Source organism: Dipodomys ordii, unplaced genomic scaffold (genome assembly GCF_000151885.1).
Source record: "Dipodomys ordii isolate 6190 unplaced genomic scaffold, Dord_2.0 Scaffold103, whole genome shotgun sequence".
Lineage (NCBI taxonomy): Eukaryota > Metazoa > Chordata > Mammalia > Rodentia > Heteromyidae > Dipodomys > Dipodomys ordii.
Window position 1 is genome coordinate 2,151,846 of NW_012267319.1, and position 20,527 is coordinate 2,172,372.

The following is a 20,527-nucleotide window of genomic DNA, read 5'->3' on the forward strand; positions in this document are numbered from 1 at the left end:
ATGTGCTACGCGGTGTCTGCCATGTGCTACGCGGTGTCTGCCATGTGCTACGCGGTGTCTGCCATGTGCTACGCGGTGTCTGCCACCCAGAAAGTCCCCTTTCTCTCTCATTCAGGTTCCATTTTTTAGCCAGGGAAGGTAAGGGAGCAGTTGTGCAATTGGCCTGGACTTAACCTAGCCCAGGGTCAGCATGGGGGGTGGGGAGAGAGCTGAGGCTTTTGGGGTAGAACCAATTTCGCTTGCTTAAGTGGTCTCACTGTGGCTGGGGTCAGGCTGCGAATGAACATTCAGTGAGGATTTTAACTGCTCCGTACAGTGTAGTATATGGAACAGGAACAAACAGCCAGAAGTGTGCTGTGTGTGTGTGTGTGTTGCTGGGAACCTTTGGCTTGCTAAGCGACTCACTAAGCTATAGCCCCAGTCCAGCCCAGAAGACACAGTGACTCAGAAATATAAGCCATGGCGTTGGGATTGGAGACTGAGTGTCTGGGTGCTTAGGTCCCTTATCAATCCCAGGCCTTGCTCCACCCCTCCCTGTACTGCTCTCCTTCAGCTCAGACCTTATAATGAGGTCATTTTCCTCACACCTGAGGCACTCACAGGAGAGGAGAGAGATGGAGACAGACAGGGGACGCTCATCCCAAAGCATGCTGTCTGTTGTACCATAAATCAGACACAAGTCCAGTCACGAGAAAACTGAGAAACCACAGTTTGCGAGGTTGGATTTGGAGCCTTTATTAAAAAGCCAGCAACTTCATGGTGGACTCTTGTCTCCAAGACCAGCAGCCAGAAAATACACTTAACACTGTTAGGAAACTGACCCAGGAAGGCCAGAGAGGAAAGAAAGAACAACATACCACCAAACCAGCATAGCCGCACTGGAGAGCTGCAGTGGGGCCTGCGGTGAGACAGGAGACAGGGCAGGGACAGGGAGACACGGCACTCATTGGTGCCTGAGCAGGTCTTGGCCTAAACAGTGTGAGGGCCAGGGGGCTGGATCAGGAGGATCAGGACTTGAGTCCCAGGCACTGGACTGACAGGTTTAGTAACCTATCAGCGTCGTACCCACCCCTGCCTCACCTGGGACGAGAGGGCTTCACCTTTCCCCCACTGAAAACTAGAGACCAGATCCTACCATCTACCATGGGGCCGAGATGGCGCCGGCCAGACCCACTCACCCCACTTCGTATTGAACTTGCAAAGCCACAGCTGAGTGACTGGGCTCAAGAGTGGCCTCATCCAGTGGGCAGAACTGTGCCCGGCATGCTCTAACAGCTGGGCATCCGGTAGGACGTCACGGTCCATGTAAGCATCAGCCACTGGCATAGACAGTGCTCATCTGATCTCTAGAAACCTTCCAAATGAAGGTGAGAGCCACTTCCGCTTTCTGTATCAGCAGAGTATCCTATGAAATGCATTTCAATGAGCTTTGGACAAATGGCACCAGGGCAGTGCGTGGGTGAGAGCCCTCCTCCCCCCTGCCAGGTCTCAGAAGTTCAGCTTTGGTCTGGACTGGATGGTACTGCTTCATGGCTGTGGAGTCACTTTCAGTGTTGGTGACTTGGAAGATGTCTTGGCAGACTTTCCAATGCTTCTCCTTTCCCCCTAGAGTGTGGCCGCTGCTGGAGGGAACAGGTGCACGACCCAGCAGAACACCCCTGCCTTCCCAGCAAGTTGGCGGGGAACCAGTACCCCGTGGACGGAGCGTCTGATTCTGTGACTGGAGCTCCCAAGTTGGTGGCAACGTAAATGGCTCTACTCCCCCCTGGCATCCGCTTCCTTACCTCTTTCTCCCGAGATCAGTGGTGAGTCTGGGGGTCCTGTCTCTGGCATGGTGCTGTTGGGTGCCAGCGGAACTCTCTCTGCCCATCAGTGGTGGAAGCTGTGGATTGGAGTGGGGCGCATATGTCTTTCTGTTTGGTCCGGTCATGCCAACATGGTTCTTGGACTCCTGGGTGATCCTTAGGGGTGCTGAAATCATCCTTGTTGCTACAGAAAAATAGCCAAGGATTATAGGCTAAGATTGTAAAGTGGTTATTGGTAAAATAAATAAATAATAAAAATAAATAAACTGATAAATGGTCTTATCAGGCCCAAGTTTCAAAGAGAACGTGAGCTTGAGCCAGTTCCGTGAGACCAGAGCCCCACTTTGTGTCCAGAGCCTCCCTCCCGGCCTGTGTGTTCTGAGTCTCCACCCGCGGGGCCCAGGATTCTACCCCCACGGTGGAAGGGAGCAATGGCGGCACAGAGGCCGGACCTCTGGTCTTGTGAGTTAAACTGACCAAAGACAGATGAGGAAGAGACAAGTTTTAAGACGGAAGGTCTTCTAGAAGCTGGACTCCGGAATGTTTTGAATTGGGGCCTCATTATCATCTTTAATAAGGGAAAGGGGAGAGAGAAAGCACTTGGGAGAGAGCGGAGAGATAAATGGGATAAATGGGCCTTAGAGCAGAAGGAGCAGATGATCGAGCCTGTCTCCCGCGGTGGGGCTGCGTCTCTCCTGTGATAAGAGTTAATGTTTGCCGTTATTTCCTGGAGGAGGACTGCAGAGGAATCTGTCGAGCTCTTCCTGAGAGATGCTTTCCTTCCCGGAGGCTCCTGCTCCCAGGAGATGGAGTCTGGCTGTGGTGCAGATCTGAGCATCTCTGAGCCACACGGGGGGCCAGCTTGAGGACAGGCATCTCCATCATCTCCGAGTGAGGGTCCCTCCGCTTCCTTACCCGTTATTAGTGGGACAGAGAGAGCCCCTGTTAACCCGCGGCCCTGCGTGTCCCGTGTCTCAGTCCCCCGAGCGAGCGCACCTCCCCACTGGGTTTCCGTGGATACTTTGTGTATCAGTTGCATTGCTGAATCGGTCTCCAGAGCATCTGTAGACTCGTGTGCATGTGTGACTGTGGGGAATGACGGAGCAGCGGCCACCTCTGGCCCTTTGAGGCCCTGGAGGTGCACCCCGGTCCTGGAGTAACATGGATTTTTGCTAGAAACATGGGATTCATTTAAAACAAAAGCTACTCCATACTGTGGTTTGAACTCTGGCCTCGTGCTTGTTGGGGAGGTGATCTACCACTTGAGCCATACCCCTAGCCCCCAAACATGTTCTTGTGTTGACTTACTATAGTTCACCTTCACGGCTCCTGGTTGGAACACTGTGGATGACTCACATCTCCCTGTATCTGCTTTAATCTTAAGGATATATTGCGAAAAACAAGCAAAAATAAGGGGCTGGGAAGGTGGCTCAGTGGTAGAGCACTTGCCTTACATGTCTGAGGCCCTGGGTTCGATTCCACAGCACCACATAAGCAAAAAGAAAAAAGCCAGAAGTGACGCTGTGGCTCAAGTGGTTGAGTGCTAGCCTTGAGCTGAAGAGCTGAGGGACAGCACCCAGGCCCTGAATTCAGACCCCCCCCCCAAAAAAAAGCAAAAATAAGAAAGATTTGGATTGGTTTAGTTCCCGAGAAATTGCCCAACAAAGTACCATGGCCTGTGTGTCTCCAGCAACAGATGTTCCAGAAGAACAGAACCCAAGTGACGTCAGGTCTGTGGTCCGCCTGCGGGCCCCCGCACAGGGGCTTCCTGCCTTGTCCAGCGCTGTGCTGCCGCAGTGCCCCCGCCCCGGTACCCGACCCCAGGCCTCGGCCCGCCGCTGCCTCCCTCCATCTCAGCTCTGCAGTCACAGGGCCTCTCCTGTGTCGCGGCGTGTCACTGCCCTCAGCTACCGAAACCTCACCTCCACCACGCTTAAAGATGCTATTTCCAAATAAGATCGCCTTCTGCAGTTGTGGTAAATATGAGTTTCTGGAGGACTCTGTTCAACCCAGTGCAGCACTGGGTGCAAGAAAGCCACTCCCCCAGACTCACATTTCCTAACGGATGAGGATGAGGATGAGGATGATGGCCCCACTAGGACAGGGGTGGGGGGTGGGGGAGCTTGGACGTCAGTCGCCGGGTTCTGGACAGAGCCGTGGAGGTGAGGCATCTGCTCGCCGAAGGCCGGGCTGAGAGCAGCCGTGTTAGTCGGCCTTTCTGGAGCGGGGGATGCCAGGCCCCCAGCACGGGCCCCTTTGTCTCCCCTGCATCCTGAGGAAGAGAGAGGGGAAGGACAAATTTGGCATGGAGGAAGTAGCCTGGGCCTGAGACCAGCTAGGTGAAGATAAGGTTCCCTCTTCCGTCTTTAGGCAAGTCCAGCCTGTGTGCGTGCCGACCCTGACCCCTGACCCCTGCTGACCTGCGGGTCACTCTGCCTCCCAGGCTCATCCGGTGCCCTATCTCCACACAGAGGAACCTGGGATGTCCCGCCCTGCTCTCCCTGTGTGGAAGGGAGTCTGGGTGTATGGGGCTGGCCAGCCAGGGGCTGTCCTGAAGCCACTCAGCCCACAGGCTCAGGGCCTGTGGGGCAGGCGGGCCCAGCCATGGCCCCCACCTCTTGTCCCCCCAGACAGCTTTGGCGTTCGAGGAATGCCACCTGTCAGGCTCTGCCCTTCCACAGCCCTTGTCCTGTCCTGACGAGGCAGCCTGCCATTTCTGGGCCCTGGAGGAGAGGCTGGAGAGCCGAGCCCAAGACCGCTGAGTCACACTCCATTAGCAGTCAACAATGAGCGGGCAGGGCGGCGGCTCGGCTGCACGCTGCACGCAGAGGCCTCCTCCCCACCAGGGATGGGAGGCATGGGCGTCGCTCACACTTCTGTGGCTGGTGGAGCAGGGGACCCCGCACCCCACAGGGCAGAAGGGCCACTCACAGGCTGCGTGGTCTGTCCACTTAGCTGTGGCTGGACACTTGGGTCTTAGGGCTGATGGAGCTGAGGTAGCAGAAGCTCCGGTACTGCCTTGTCAGGTGCGGAGCAGTGTGTGCCCTTCTGCCCTCGACAGAGCCCCCCCCCCACCATGGACGATGTCAGAAGTGCAAGCATATGACAACGACCTGGGCTCCGCAGCTGGCAAGGCCCTGTGCGTAGGCCCAGCCTTTGCCGTCGGGGCCGTGGTCAGCGCGGCCCCCGCTCCTCAGAACTTGCTGTCTTCCTGTCTGCCTATTGGCCTGCTGGGAAAGAGAGTGCCGGGGACCTCATGTTTCTCAGAGAGAAGGGTGGGTGTCTTCTCTCCTAGCCCGCCCGCTGCTCTGTTTGCTTTTGCTTCCCCAGAAGCTGTAGCTTCAGTCAAGCAAGGCTACCTATCAATCCTTTCTCCTCACCTGAAGTGTAGTCTTTCCTTTGTGGTCAAGTCCTGGAATTTCAGGTCTCTACTATTGCTGGTGGTCAGAGAGGCAGGGAGCCCTAAAATTGTGGGATTCTGGGTGTCGACCACAGAGAGCTTCTGAAGGGGAGCAAGCCGCACTGCGAATGAGGACGTGTGGAGATGACGCGGGCCAGGCGGCCTGGCAGGCAAAGCAGCTGCCCTTCTTCCTGGTCTCTGCCTTGAATAGCTTGATTCACAGCTGTGATCCACAGCTGTCTCAAGCCAGAAACAGGGTGGCCGGTGGCTCAAGTACCGGTTCCCTCTGGCTGTCGTGTTCTTCTGTAGGGGCTCCTGGATTTTATTTCCATTTTGTTGACATTCATGGGGCTTGAACTCAAGGCCTGGGTGCTATCCCTGAGCTAGTTTTTGTTTTGGTTTTGTTTTTTTGTGGGTCATGAGGCTTGAACGTGGCCTGGTCGCTGTCCCTCAGCTCTTCAGCTCAAGGCTAGCACTCTTAACACTTGAGCCACAGCACCACTACTGGTTTTCTGAGTGGTTTATTGGAGATAAGAGTCTCACAAACTTTCCTGCCCAGGCTGGCTTTGAACCGTGATCCTCAGATCTCAACCTTCTGAGTAGCTAGCATGATAGGTGTGAGCCACCAGCACCCGGCTCTGCGCTTTTTTTTGGCTCAAGGCAAGCACTCTACCACTTTGAGCCACAGCTCTACTTCTGGTTTTTAGGTGAATAATTGAAGAGTCTCCCGGCCTCTCCTGCCCGGGCTGGCTTTGAACCGTGATCCTCAGATCTCATCCTCCTGAGCAGCTAGGATTACAGGCGTGAGCCCCAGTGCCCAGTAGGTCCTGGCTTTTAGACAGGGAGCAGCATCTGTCTCTCCCATGGTCCCTTCTTTCTCTCTCCTCCTCATTCTCAATTGCCAGGGCAGCAGGGCCGGGCACAGTGTTTCTACATCGTTGGCCAAGCTCAGAGCTTTCCAGCATCCTGACTTTGCCTTGTGGGGTCAATGAAGTAGTTACCTGCTAGGAAGCTTCTGAAAAAACTGCACAGAAATGAAATAAATACGATCTCTTATCAACCAAGATAAATACGGCCTCAATTGGCCAGGATAAAGTCTACACAAACATTTTCTTGGGTTATAAACTAAGCAGTCATCCCCTCGTGTCTGCTTTGCAAACATAAACGTACACTTACGGAATCCCAGGTTTCTCTGAGAGTCACCCCTCCAAATGGACATCTGTGATCTCGTGATATAATAGTAGATGTATGTTTGGTCTCTGCTTCCGCTCCCTGCACATAGCTCTTCCTCAAACCCTTGGAATCTGTGAAGTTGTAGGTGTCTTTTGTGTGTGTGTATCAGTCCTGGGGCTTGAACTCTGGGCCTGGCGCTGTCCCTCAGCTCTTCAGCTTGAGGTAAACGCTTTACCACTTTTGAGCCATAGCGCCACTTCTGGTTTTCTGGTGGTTAATTGGAGATCAGGGACTTTCCTGCCCAGGCTGGTTTTGAACCATGATCCTCAGATCTGAGCCTCCTGAGTAGCTAGGATTACAGGCATGAGCCCCCACACCCAGTGTATGTGTCTGAGATGACCGGAGGGTGGGGGGGGGTAGGGGGTTCCGGGCTCCCCTCAGAATGGGGCAGGTTACCCAGGGAACTCACCTGTGATTAGAGGTTTGGTTCCAACCACAGCTCTGCTCCCTGGGAGGAGGGGGCGGGAGCTGAGTAGACCCCCCCAGTGGCCAGTGATGGGTCAGTCTCTGCTGCTCTAGGAAGCCCCCAGGCCAGGCTCAGAAGCTTCTTGGTTCCTGAACACATGGCGGTGGCCGTGCTGGGTGTGGAAGGCCTTCATCCTTGCTGCGTCCCTCCCTGTGCCGTCTCTTCCCCTACCAGGGGCCCCATCTGGGTTCTTGGCAATCTTTATAATCTGCGCTGTGCGTACAGCCAGATCACCCAACTGGAGGAGGTGGGTGGGAAGTCCAGTTTGTGGTCAGCTGTCAGAAGCTCAGGCCGCACCCTGGGCCTTGTGATGGGCATTGAGGACAGAGGCCTCAGCCCTGGGTCCTGGCCCACTTCTCTATCCCCGTGTCAGAACTGACCCGAACCGTAGGGCAGAGTGTGGTGACCCTCACATCGGCGTCAGCAGTGCTGAGTGAGCACAGGGCAGAATAAAAGCTGGTTCTCCTGTCTCTTACACCATTAGAAGAGTTTCGATTTGGTCACGTGCTGGTGGGTTGTGACTCTAACCCTAGCTCCCCAGGGGGCTGAGATCTAAGGAGTGGTCAAAGGCAGTTCAGGCAGAAAGGACTGTGAGACCCTTATCTCCAGCTAATCAGCCAAGGCCCGAAGTGGAGGTGTACAGTGCCAGCCTTGAATGGAAAAAGCCAAGTGAGAGCTCAAGGCCTTGAGTTCAAACCCCAGTACCAGCACATGCACACATGTGCACGTGCGTTCACACACACACACACACACACACACACACACAGAGCGTGGCGTTTCTTTTAATACCGGAGTGTTGTATGCAGGAGGTTTGGCTGGTAATGGAAATGGCACAGCATAAATAACCCAGCACCGAGGAGCGCTGAGCACACAGCCTCACTTCTCTGCCCGGCTTGTGTTCCAGGTACAGAGCCTTCATTTTCACCCTGACGTTTCTGCTGTACGCAAGCTTCCACTTATCCCGAAAGCCTATCAGCATAGTTAAGGTAAGGAATCCTGAAACCACTCCGTTTTCTATCTCCCCTGCCCAGCTAATCTCTGACTCAGGGCGGCTGAAAGGTAAGTAGGTAGAGAGGAGAGATTGTGAGAGACAAACTGTTTCATTGGATTTTTTTTTGTTTCCCTTTTCATAAACTGAAATCTTTGAGATGGTTTAGCCCCCCCCCCCCAGTTTCAGGGGTCTGCCCCCACCTGTTGGCAGCCCCCTCTTTTGCTTAGGCCCCCCAGTTTCAGGGGCTGCTTCCACCTGTTGGCGGCCCCCTCTTTTTCCGTGTGTGTCCTCTGCAGTCGCTCCCCACCATGCTCAGACTCTCAGTAGGACTGGAGTGCGGCCGTGGAGGTGGGCTCCAGGCTGGCAGATACCTAGGGTCAGGGAGATGAGCAGGCAGGGGAAGGGAAGACCAAGGTGGACAGTCTGCCATCATGACCACTCAGAGAAAGAAGGGGCGTTCTCCTTACCTCCAGTGTGGAAGATGGGCTGGCATCCGTCTGGCCTGGGGGCTGGCAGCAGGCTCAAATGGCCTTTGGCGATCATAGGAAGCACAAGGAAGCTGCCCCGTGCCAACACCAGCCCATTATAGCTGTCCTGCCCCTCCCTCCCTTGGCAGCAGCTGCAGGCAGGGCCAGGTCCACTGTCCTGTGACCCCTGAGGCTTGGCACGCACAGCTGCCCTCCACCTCCTCCAGGCAGCAGAGACAACGCCAGGGCTGCTGGCCCCGGGGGGGGGGGGGGGGCGGGAACGGAGGGGAGAGTGGGGACGGGGGGGGGGTTGGGCTGCTCCCTCTCCAGCCACCCCCAGTCTATAGGAAACATTTACTTACTCTAAAGAGTCTAAATTTCCTTCTTGGCTCTCAGTGCCCTTTCACTCACTGACTGTAGGAATGTGTGTGGTCCTTTAGGAATTTGGTTTTCCGATGTATGTTTTCTCTCATACGTGGAAGTGAGATCTAAAACACCCTGGGCCATAATAAACGATCTAGGATACTAGACACGCAGGCAGAGCAGGACACTAGGGAGAGGAACACAGGGCGCAATGCCTGCGTGCCTCCCATCCCACAAAATCACATTCAGCAACAGGAGCTCCCGACATGGACACAAGAGGTTTTTTTCTTTGTTGCTATTCTTTTCTTTACCTTTTATCTTGTTCTTTCCTTTGGGAGGGTAAGGGGAGGCACAGAAACAAAGGACAAAGGGTGAATGAATGTAGCCGTGGTACTTTTTAGGCACTATATTGAAAATGAACTATACAATTTGTGGGTGGGGATAGGAGGGAAAAAATTGGGAGAGTGCGAGGGAAGGTCCAAAAAGAAATGTACTCCTTACCTGACTTATGTAACTGTCACCTCTCCGTACTTCACCTCTATAATAACATCTTTTAAATGCTGTTTTCAAAAGAGATAGGGATAGACAAAGAGGCGGTAGCCTTAGCCAGCTCATTACTAAGCACACTTAGTAAACTCACACTAGGTTGATGGCCTTAGTGAACAGGGATACACTCGCATCTTACCTGGGCTTTCTGTAACACCCAGAATTTTCAACTTGGCACTGTAGATATACCTGGTTATAGATTAACCTTGTGCTGAATCCCTTGGGCTTCTTTGCCTTTTAAGATAATGGGTAAAAAAGTCAGACACCAGTGGCTCACACATAATCCTGCTACTACTGAGGAGGCAAAAGAGACTGCTGTTGAAAGTCAGCCTGAGCAGACAAATCCAAGAGACTCTTACCTTCATTTAACCACCAAGAAGTTGGAGGTAGATGAGTGCAGCCTTGAGCAAGAATACAAGGTCCCCAGTACACACGCACGCACACACACACACACACCACTGTGTGCCAGGTACTGATAGCTCACCCCTGTAATTCTAGCTACTCATAAGGGTGAGATCTAAGGATCTCCATTTGAAGTCAGTCCCTGCAGGAAAGTCCATGAGCCTCTTATTTCCAGTTAACCACCAAAAAGCTGGGGCTGGGGCTCTAATGGTAGAGTGTTAGTCTTGAGCAAAAGAGCTCAGGGACAGTACACAAGCCCTGAGTTCAAGCCCCAGGACCAATACACACACACACAAAAAAGACAACAGAGGAAGAGAAGGAGGAAGAGGAGGGTGATTATTTCTAACCTGTTCTTCTCCGTGGATATTCACAGAAGTAAGTGTTGTTTCAGGCAGTGGTCTGCAGAATTCCTTTTCTCTTACTTGCATTTGTGTGAGGCTAACATTGGAAACCAGTCTAGACTGACAGATGATGTCTGTCCATGAGTCTGGTCCGCCCTGCCCTGGGTCCTCCTGGATGAGCAGGGACCGGAGCCTGTGGTTGACCCGGTGGGAAGTAGACGCGCTGGGTTCTGAGGGAGCACCGTTGATGCTGCCAGGTGGCAGGGAAGGGACGGTGGCACCCTGCCCGTGTCTCACCTGACCCCACGGTGCAGGGGGTGGCCCGTTGGGAGCAGCCAGCGCCTGAGCTGTGGAGGCAGAGGGTGGCACTCGGCAGAGCGGGGAGGGAGGGCCTGGCACCTGCGAGGAACACGGACGCTGCTGGGGAAAGTTGTGTGTGAGATAATTACTGAGTTTGTCAAGTGAAGCTGTGGCTGGCTTTTGGGACATTTGCATCTGTGTAGAACAGCCCAGGGGTGGTAAGAAGCCGTGTGGCAGAGAGCAGCTGGACCCATGGGTGCCGGGCAGCACCTACACCCAAGGGCAGCGCCTACCGTCTGATGCCCTCCCCCACCCAAGGCTGATCCCTGCCCCGCGGAGGCTCCCTCCTGAATGATGCCCTCCCCCACCCAAGGCTGATCCCGGCCATGGGGGTGACCTGCCCCACGGCGGCTCCCTCCTGAAGGAGGTGAACAGGACATCAGCTGCCACCTACCTGTGACAGGACCGGGGTGGCCCCGAGCCCGCCCAGGCCAGCGTGCCCCACCACCCCCAGGTTCTCTGCCTTTCCCAGGTTCCTCTGGTCTTGAGGACACTTGAGGACATCTGGTCCCTGACCTGGGGCGCCCTGACGGCCTCTGCTCACTCCCGGGGCTGCTCTCCTCTCACGCGCTCGCACCCCGTCACTGTTTGCTGGTCCTCGGGCCAGCCAGGTGGCCGGTGGTCCCCAATCTCAGGAAGTTCCAGTTGTCTTACCTTTTTTTTGGGGGGGGTGGTCACAGGTCTTGAACTCTGGTCCTGGGCATTGTCCCTCAGCTCTTCAGCTCAAGGCGAGCGCTCTACCACTTGAGCCACGGCGCCCCTTCCGGCTTTTTTCTTTTTGCTTATGTGGTGCTGAGGACTCGAACCCAGGGCCTCAGGCATGCGAGGCAGGCGCTCTGCCTCTGAGCTGCCCTCCCAGCCCTGGCCTGGTCTTTTGAAACACAGATGTTTGTTTTCTGCGTCTTGTGTCGCTGCGTCCCCAGCTGAGCCCCGCCTCCATCTTCACCTCCTTTAGGGTGAGCTCCACAAGCAGTGCGCTTCCCAGGATGAGGCTGAGCCCGGATCCAGCGGCCAAAGCCGTGGAGATGCACACAGGCCTGCCGGCCAGCTCCTGGACAACGAGACGGACTGTGGCTGGGCCCCCTTCGGTGAGTGTGGGCCGGGCCAGCCTCCCGCCCGCAGCCCCGCATGCCTGCCTTGCCCGTGTTAGCCGGCTACTTGATGGCCATGGTGCCAAGCAGAGGAGTAAATGCTTTTCCGTGCACTCCTTCCTGGCAACCCTGTTCCTCCTGGCTGGCAGGCATACCGTGCGCGGTGCAGGGGTCACCCCCGAAGGGAGAGCCTGGGGCTGGGGACAGACCTGCGGCGTGTGTCTGTCCCAGACGGGGAGTGAGAACTGGCAGAGCGCAAAGCGGAGAGGAGGGCAAAGCGGAGAGGAGGGCAAAGCGGAGAGGAGGGCAAAGCGGAGAGGAGGGCAAAGGAAGGCCGCAGCGGCCCGGCGGGGTGCTCAGACATGAGGAAGTCTGCCCTGTGAGCTTTGGGATGGCGTCGGATCCCAGCATCTCCTGAAAACGTGATGGTTCCGCTGCCTGTGGTCAGGCCGACCTGGGCACGCTCCAGGCCCCCACGTGGAAAGAACACAAGTTTTGTGTCTTATAGCTCAGCTCCAGAACTAAACTAAACCGGACTGAGCCTCTGCTGTGGGTCTTCTCCATGCAGGAAAGAGCAATTACCAGCAGTTGCTCGGGGCTCTGGACTATGCCTTCCTGTGTGCCTACGCCATCGGGATGTACCTGAGGTAGGTCTGCTTGAGCTTCCAGATCGTTCCCTGTCCTCTGGTAGTACAGAAAGTAATCGAGGGACACGGAGGCCCTCAGGAGTGTGCAGCCGGCAGCTATTACTTACAGGTGCTTCGGTCCTGGGCCAGGTGAGAGCAAGCGGGCGGTCGTGTCTCCGGGAGGCAGGGCCTGAACAGCTGTTCAGCCACTCTCAGCCTTACGGCCCAGTGGTCAGGACGCTCTGTGAGGCTTGCCCACGCCAGGGCCGTGGCACTGGGAAGCAGGGACTGCAGCTTCCGCTCCATAGCTCCACTCCTGTGCACATCTCCCAGAGCTCACCTCCCAGCCGGCATGAGGCAGCCTATTGCCCCAGGGTGACCGTGGGAACTGGGCTGCGATCCTCTGGGCCTTGGTGTCCCCATTGAAAAACGAGGGAAATGACAAGTCAAACATGGCGTAGCTGTAGGACTGACTGACTAAACACATGGAAACGCTCTCCGGCTGTTCCCGCGCCTGTACCTGGATAAAGGGCTGGCCCTGGGCGGCTGGCCAGTGCTCTGGGGTGAGGGGACCACGCTGGCTGATTAAAAACCGGTCCAGCCCAGGCCTTCATGTTCATTCGGTAAGCTTTTTTTCTTGTGGGTCGTGGGGCTTAAACTCTGGGCCTGCGCGCTGTCCCTGAGCTCTTAAGCTCAAGGTGAGTGCTCTACCACTTGAGCCACAGCGCCACTTCTGGTTTTCTGGTGGTTCATTGGAGATAAGAGCCTCACAGGCATGCCTGCCATGGCTGGCTTTGAACCACGATCCTCAGATCTCAGCCTCCTGAGTAGCTAGGATGACAGGCGTGAACGCCCAGCGCCCAGCTCATCATTTGGTTAGTTTTTTTAAGCATCACAGGGACTAATGCTTTAATCTCAAGAGGCTTTTGTTCAGAGACAGATCATTCGAGCTTTGAGGGTCCCTGAGATTCCTATAAATGCTACCTTCTTCCCCGAGACCCTCAGCCTGTGGGACCAAGGCTGGGGTCTTCTTGACTCCACCACACCCTGTAGGTGGCCCTGGGACGCGGTCCCTGCAGATGACGCACACAGTCCGTCATGAGACGTTCCTGGGCACAGGCCTGGGCGCCGGTGTGAGTGGGTGAATGGGTCCAGAGTGGCCCAGCAGCCCCAGCGGGGGGCACAGTGGAACAGGAGCCCAGCTGAAGAGCAGCACAGCCCAGGCTGCCTCAGGACTGAGCCTCAGCCAGCCTGCTGGCCGCGTGCCCGCCCAGCCCCCGTGACCGCGATCTTACTGGATGCACGTTGGAGATAGAATAAAAGGCCCCACGCAAAAGATGTTTTCTGTTACTAGAAAGCAACGTTTAACGCTGGCTGTCATCTGAGGGCCATTTGGTCCCCTAGAGGGCATTTAGGGGTGCCTGGAGACGCTGTCTGTCACCGGTAAGGGAGGGCAGCCCCTGGCATCGAATGGGTAGAGACGGAAACAGAGTCCCCTGCAGCACATAGGAGCACCCCGTACTCTGAAGAAGTCTCCACAGTGCTGAGGTCGGAAACCGAACTTAGTACAGGAAGTGAGGTTAAGTTTGCGTACGTATTGCTAAAGACAGTTTTTCACACAAGTCGCCACGAGTTTATGGGAGTCAAATTCTGTCTCCCACGACAGCCTCACAATGTGTGGCTGGCTGAGGCTCGCGGGGCTGGCGGCAGCCGCTGTGAGGGCTGCGCCGCGGCGGTGCTTGGCTGTGGTTACCCGGGGAACCACGGGTGGCGGGCACGTCCACCAGCCAGGCGGGAGCCCATGCAAGTTCAATGCAATGCGAGTGCTCTGTTCCCATGGACAGCTCTCCAAGAGCTTTCGAGTGGTGATTGGTCCCAGCACCGTGTAGCAACACTAGAGAACAGGAGCGTGTTGAGCTGGAGAGCTCTTAGCTCTAGAATGCTCTCAAGCCCGCGTGGTCAAGTCCTGCCAGGGTGCACCTCTGACTGCCTAGTTGTCACCTCAGATTCTGTTTCGGGGGTGGAAGGGTTCCTTGTGTGTCCCAGGCGGGGCCGCCCGAGGGGGTTACCCGCGGGAAAAGCTCCCTGCTTCTAAGCCTCGGGATGAAATGCAAAAACAGGGCGGCCATTTCCCGAGAGTGCGGGCTGACCGCTGCCTCTCCGCACCCTGTGCCACGCTTATCAGACCTCTGCGGTGACTATGAGGGAGAAGATGAGACCCACGGGTCTTTCCGAGGCTGCAGTGTGGGACTCGCAGAAGTCACGCTGGCTGCCTGGCCACCGTCCGGCAGGAAGGCGTGGGGGTGCGATGGGTTCATCGCCGCCCTCTGCTGAGAGAGCCTCCCACCCGCCAGCACTGTGGCCATTGGGTAGATTCTCTACCTCGGGCAGACGCCTGCAGGCTCAGTCACCAGAGCGCCACACAGCTCAGGAGGCGTCTCCAATGAGGCCAGGCCTCCCTGCGTGCGCTCCTGCTGTGGGGACCCGGTGACCCCCTTCAGACTTCCTGACCTTACTTCATCTTTCTTTTTTCAGTACTAGCTCCGCCATGCCACGGAGCTCCGCCCCAGCCCCTCTCTCTTTAGACCAGGCAAGGGTGGACGCCCCGTCCAGCCACCGTGCCAGAGGTGGCTGGCCTAGGCGCTGCGCACTGGGTTCACTGGACCAGTGGAGGCCACGTCAGGGTCATAGCGGCTGGCGGGATGCCATCTGTAGTTCGACAGTTGGAATTTAAAGGACTATAGGCGTTGACTGGCTACTGTTTGTTTAAAAGCAGGATTAACTAGCTGCACGAGAGTTGCTCTCGTGCCTGGGCAGCCATCACAATGGGTCCGCTTGTCCTCTGACTGTTGGCACCTTTTATGAGGAATCAGGCGTCCAAGACGCCGCCGTGGCCGTCGGGGTGAAGGGCAGGGCTGTGGAGCTGTGGACGCTCAGAGCACAGGCGGCAGCGAGCGGGCCGGGGCTGGCCGCTGAGCGGGGTTCGGTTTTTCTCTCCCTCCCTCCACCCGCAGCGGCATCATCGGGGAGCGGCTGCCGATCCGGTACTACCTGACTTTCGGGATGCTCTCCAGCGGGGCCTGCACCGCCCTGTTTGGGCTCGGGTACTTCTACGACATCCACAGCCTGGCCTTCTACGTGGTGGCTCAGGTGAGGGTCTGGGCCCGGGGCTCTCCGGGAGGAAGAGAGTGGGGTGTTTGGGTGACAGAGCCCCACGTCCGCTGGTGCACAGCCCCTTCTCTGGCACGGCTTCTGTACTCTGTTTCCCACCTTCCCAGCAGTCCTGTGAATACGGGCTAGTAACAAACAACATGGCCCGGTGCCGAGTGGGTGATGCTTGCGAACCTCTCCAAATAACCAAAGCAAATGGCATATTAATTCTGCTTTTCTGGGTTTGCTACAAGTCTCCTCCCCCCCTTTTTTTTGGCCAGTACTGAGGCTTAAACCCAGGGCCTGGGTGCTGTCCTGTACTTTCTTGCTTCTGCCATGGCTCTACTTCTGGCTTTTTCGTGGTGAATTTGAGATAAGAGTCTCGCAGACATTCCTGTCTGGGCTGGCTTCGGGCTGCGCTCCTCGGATCTCAGCCTCCTGAGTAGCTGGGATTGCAGGTGTGAGCCATAGGTGCCTGGCTTGTACTTGCAAGCAGGTATTCCTCAGGGTCTGTGGGGGATGGGTTCCAAGACCTGGGGTCCCCTACACACAGCACAGGGTGTGTGTGGGGCCTTTCTTGCGTCCTCTAGACACGTCATACATTTGCCACACTGCTTATTTAGGGAGCAGAAGAGAGCCAGGAGGGAAGTCTGCGGCGTTCTGTGCACACCGCCGGGGCGGGCCTGCCTGCTGTTGTGGTCTTGGTTGTTGGAGAGGCAGGATGCAGGAGCCTCAGGCTGCGGTGGTGTAGAGAATTAGAAGGGAGGAGGAGCAGCTTCCCAGGGCGGCAGCCTGCCCACTGCAGGGCCGCAGCAGGCGGGAACCCTGAGGCCTGGCAGGACCAGTAGGCACCGGCTGCGGCTGGTTCCTGTGGCTTCTGGGAGCAGCCCCACTCCCCAGAGCCCTCAGGGACCCATCCCCGCCCTGCAGCTCAGGGTGCAGGCCCTGCCCGTCAGGAAGCTCCGGCACCGGACTTGGGCTGATCTGGTTTTGGAGAACCACAGAACCTTCCTGTGTGCAGGCCAGGAAGGCATGCTCCCGGCCCTGTTTTCCTGAACTTTCTAACCCATTCTACAAAAGGAGGCGAAAGATGTCTTTCTATAGAATATCCACATTTGAAAGAGCCTGGAAGCTCTGCTAGTGGTGACACCCCTGCCTCTGAGTCCTGGCTAACTTGGCTTTTCTCTACCTAGTCCAATATGTACACACACACACACATACTGCACACATGTGTGCACACACACACATACTGCACACATGTGCACACACACACAGAGTTTTGTTATATTGTATTATTTTGTGTAGATGAAATCTCATTATGTTACTCAGGACGGTCTCAAACTCCTCTGTCCCAGTGATCCTCCAGCCTCAGCCTCCTGAGTAGCTGGGACTACAGATGCCTGCCATATGCCCCATTCATGTGTATATCATTACACTAGGCCGAGGTGCATCTTTATGTGTGTAAGTGACGTAGGTAGTTATCGTTTTCCTCTAAAGCAGTAAGTGCATCCTGTCGGTTGTGGCTCACATGAAGTGGTGTTTCTGTGGGGCCCCGAGGCACCCAAGCCCAGGAGGACGGGGAGCTCTCTGGGGTCCACCCTGGGGTCGTTGGTGAGCCTCTGCTCTTCCCCCCGGCAGGTCATGAACGGACTGGTGCAGACCACCGGCTGGCCCAGCGTCGTGGCCTGCCTGGGCAACTGGTTTGGAAAAGGAAGGTGAGGAAAGGCCCTCCTGTTTCCCTGCGTGGTTTGTTGTCATCATTGTTGGTTCGTTTTGGTTTTTTAAGATTCTGATAAAAACTAGACGATGCTACTTTCTTTTCTTCTCAGCTAATGTCAGAAAGAGACTCTAGGTTCCTGTTAGAAGAAAGATGCTGAAGCCTCGGGCTGGAGGGTCAAAAGCTGGCACAGGGCTGCACCCCAGGGTGGCGTGGGCTGGGCTGGGTGCACGTGGCCTTGGAAGGCACACCAGACAGCTGGGCAGCTGCGGGAGCCTCGCACCCAGGGCTCCTGGAGGCCGACTCTGTACTTACAGGAGAGTGTGAGATGGCCTGACCCAAGTCGCCCGGCGCCCTGCACGGGGGAGGCTGGGCCGCAGCCCAGGCCAGCCGAGAGCTGAGTGCCTGACTGTGGGCCGCCGCGCGCACACACACATGCACGCACGCATGCATGCACTCACGCACATGCACATGGCGAGCGGGTTCCCCAGCCTCATTTAGAAGCAGCCTCTGCACGACCATCACTCCCATGACTGGGTTGAGGCTGCAGAGGCACATGAAGTCCCGAGCCTTCTAAGAATTTCAGAAAAGAAAAACCCTTCTTAGCTCTTTTCAATTACAGAAAATAAGCTCTGAGCAAGAACTTGAAGGTGTAATTATACAGCCCGAGGCAACATAGCCCCAGTCCTCTCCAGAGCGGGATCTGCCCCTCCTCTGGGGTCAGCCTCCCAGCTCCACGGCCCTCCTCCTCCTCCTCCTTCGGGGTCAGCCTCATCCCTCCTCCAGGGTGTCAGACTCCGGGGCTCGTGGGTGCCCCTCCTCCAGGGTCAGCCTCGCCCCTCCCTCCGGGGTGTCAGCCTCCCAGCTCTGCTAGCCCCCTCCTTGGGGGTCAGCCTCGACCCTCCTCCCGCGTGTCAGCCTCCTGGCCTCTTGTGTTGCAGGCGGGGCCTCATCATGGGAGCCTGGAACTCGCACACCTCCGTGGGGAACATCCTGGGCTCGCTGGTGGCCGGCTGCTGGGTGTCCACCTGCTGGGGGCTGTCCTTCGTCGTGCCCGGGGCCATCGTGGCGGCCATGGGGGTCGTGTGCTTCCTCTTCCTCATTGAGCGTGAGTATATGGGCCCCGGGGTGAGCCAGGACCAGACGCGTCCACACAGTGCTGTGTGTGCGCGGAGTCGCTCTGGCCTGCACGGATTTCCCGGCAGCCCGCCCTCCCGATGCGTTTGTGTGGCGGGCTTCGTGCCTCCCTGGGCCAGGGCACGGCCCTGCCCGCGTGGCTTTCCCGCTCCCCCCACCCCGGTCCACCTCCCCCACAGGCAGACCTGCCAGCTTGTTTGCTTTCTGATAAAACTATGTCGTGGCTTAGGGCCATATATCTTAATTGGGTAACATGGCTACCGGAGACCAAGTTCCTGGTTGCACTCCAGGGTTAATACCTAACTTGATTTGATTGACTTTGAAAACAGTGTTTGAGGAAGTGGTCTTGGGAGCACAGGCCTTGAGCCACCTCCCACAGAGAGTCTGGGCTGTTGCATTCCTGGTGTTGAGGCTTTTGGTGTGGCTCAGAGCAAAATACAGTCCCCCAGCCCTGGTGGCAAAAGGCGGCCACCACCGTGAGCTCTGCGCCTCCAGCCGAGCCAGGCCTGGCCGAGCCCCGCCTGGCTGGCACAGCCGTGGGAACCTCTCCTAGGAAGCGAATGCTGTTGGGCTGGGAAGGTGGCTCAGTGGTAGGTGCCTCACACGCATGAAGCCCTGGGTTCGATTCTTCAGCACCACATAAGTAGAAAAAGCCGGAAGTGGCGCTGTGGCTCACTGAAGTAGTCGAGTGCTCGCCTTGAGCTAAAGAGCTGAGGGACAGCGCCCAGGCCCAGAGTTCAAGCCCCACAACTGACAAGAAAAAAGAGCAGCTGTTGCTTCTCCTCCTCCAGCTCCTCTCGTCTCCTTCTCCTCCTCTTCTTCCTTTTCCTCTTCTTCCTGGCCTGGGGCTTGAACTCAGGGCCTAGGTGCTGTCCCTCAGCTCTGTGCTCAAGGTTGGCATTCTACCACTTGAACCGTGGCTCCACGTCCCTGCTTTTTTTTTTTTGTATGTGTGTTTTATTGGAGATAAGAGTCTCACAGACTTTCCTCCCCAAGCTGGCTTTGAACCATGATCCTTGGATCTCAGTCTCCTGAGTAGCTAGGATGGCAGGCCTGAGCCTCTGGGGCCCAGCTGGCAGCTTTCCTCTTACTGCTTGATCCACCCTTCTGATGCAGCCTGGCCGAGTGTGCAGCCTGGCCTAGTGTACGCCTCTCAGGCCACCCTCAGGCCGCCTTGGGTGTGGTGGACACGGAGCATCTCAGACGCGGGCCTGAGCCGGCCCTGCCCATTTCCCCGTGTTCTCAGCGGCCTAAGAAGCTTCCAGTACCCAGGGTGGCATTCTGGCTGGAGCAGGTGCACTGTGGGTCAGGCAGGGGTCCGTGCTTCATGCGCGGCCATTTGGGCTGCCCTGGGACTGGCACCGGGTTCTGTCTCCTCTGCTCCGGGGCATTCTTCCCTCACCAGGCTCCAGGAAGCAACATGCTTCCTCTTCACAGGCCCAGGGGCTGCTGGGAAGTGCTGCCCCAGCTGGATGTCCCCAGGCCCTGCCCCTGTCCTCCTCAGTGATGGAGGGAGCGTGTCCTGGGACAGGAGGAGCTGCGGTGGGGTATAGAGACCACCTGGGCGTGTGGGCGCGGGTTGGGCGCTGTCCCCCTGGACCAGGTCGGGCCCAGCCAGGGCAGGATGGCTCAAGACAGTAAAACTCTCATTTGATCTTTTCATGATCAAACCGGTCTCCTTCCCACGAGCCCCTGCGGCTGGTGGGAGGCCCAGCAGGTGTGCTGTGGACCGGTCTCCCGGCAGCCACCAGGCAAGGGCTCCGGGCGCTGTTCTTCCTGGGCCACTCTGGTCAGGAGAGCAGCTTGGCCAGGTGCCAGGCCTCGAGCTTGGCAGGCCAGGCCTCAGCCACAGAGCCGGGCTTGGAGGCAGCAGACCCGCTCTGCAGGTTCCCTGCGAGGTTTCCCCCCCCCCGCCCCCGCCAGCAGTGAGGCTGCCTTCCGTGCCTCCTGCCCACCCCCCCCCACCAGGAAGGGAACAGGGCAGGGCGCTATGGAGAGCCCTCCCTCCCCCTCCCTCCCCCTCCCTCCCACGGTTCCTGGGTGTTTTCACACACACAGTATTAGCCTTCAGCCATCACAACTAAATCACACTGCGAATGGTCCAAGAGCTATTTAAACCTTGCCATTTCTGCTCCTCGTGACACCACCAAGAACATCTCGTCCTTCCTGCCCCGCCCGTCCCCGACCTCCTGTGCATGATGGTTTGGGGTCAGGGTCCCTGGTGCGCATCAGTCTGTCTGCCTCCCAGGTCCGGCCGGGTCCCTGCTTTGTGTAACTACTCATGGCAGCTGGGCTGAGACTCTGGCCACATGTCCCTGGTCGGGGTGTGGGCCCTTGGGCCATGCCCGGCAGAGCACCCGTGCAGCGCCAGCATAGCCCACTTTGAGGTGTGCAGGGCGCAGGCCCTGGCCTGACCCACCCCCCCTTCCGCC

At 57.1% G+C, this 20,527-nt stretch overlaps 1 protein-coding gene across 1 annotated transcript in view; it reads left to right on the forward strand.

The window, feature by feature from the left end:
• The first annotated feature begins 104 nt into the window (after positions 1 to 104).
• The window catches only part of Slc37a1 (solute carrier family 37 (glucose-6-phosphate transporter), member 1), a 43,370-nt gene continuing 22,947 nt past the window's right edge, over positions 105 to 20,527 (forward strand). The window contains exons 1-8 of the mRNA XM_013027335.1: positions 105 to 138; positions 1,610 to 1,805; positions 7,809 to 7,890; positions 11,330 to 11,462; positions 12,034 to 12,112; positions 15,106 to 15,241; positions 16,880 to 16,956; positions 17,900 to 18,066. Coding sequence (XP_012882789.1) covers positions 1,750 to 1,805; positions 7,809 to 7,890; positions 11,330 to 11,462; positions 12,034 to 12,112; positions 15,106 to 15,241; positions 16,880 to 16,956; positions 17,900 to 18,066 — 730 coding nt within the window. The 5' untranslated portion in view covers positions 105 to 138; positions 1,610 to 1,749. The remainder of the gene's footprint in view (positions 139 to 1,609; positions 1,806 to 7,808; positions 7,891 to 11,329; positions 11,463 to 12,033; positions 12,113 to 15,105; positions 15,242 to 16,879; positions 16,957 to 17,899; positions 18,067 to 20,527) is intronic.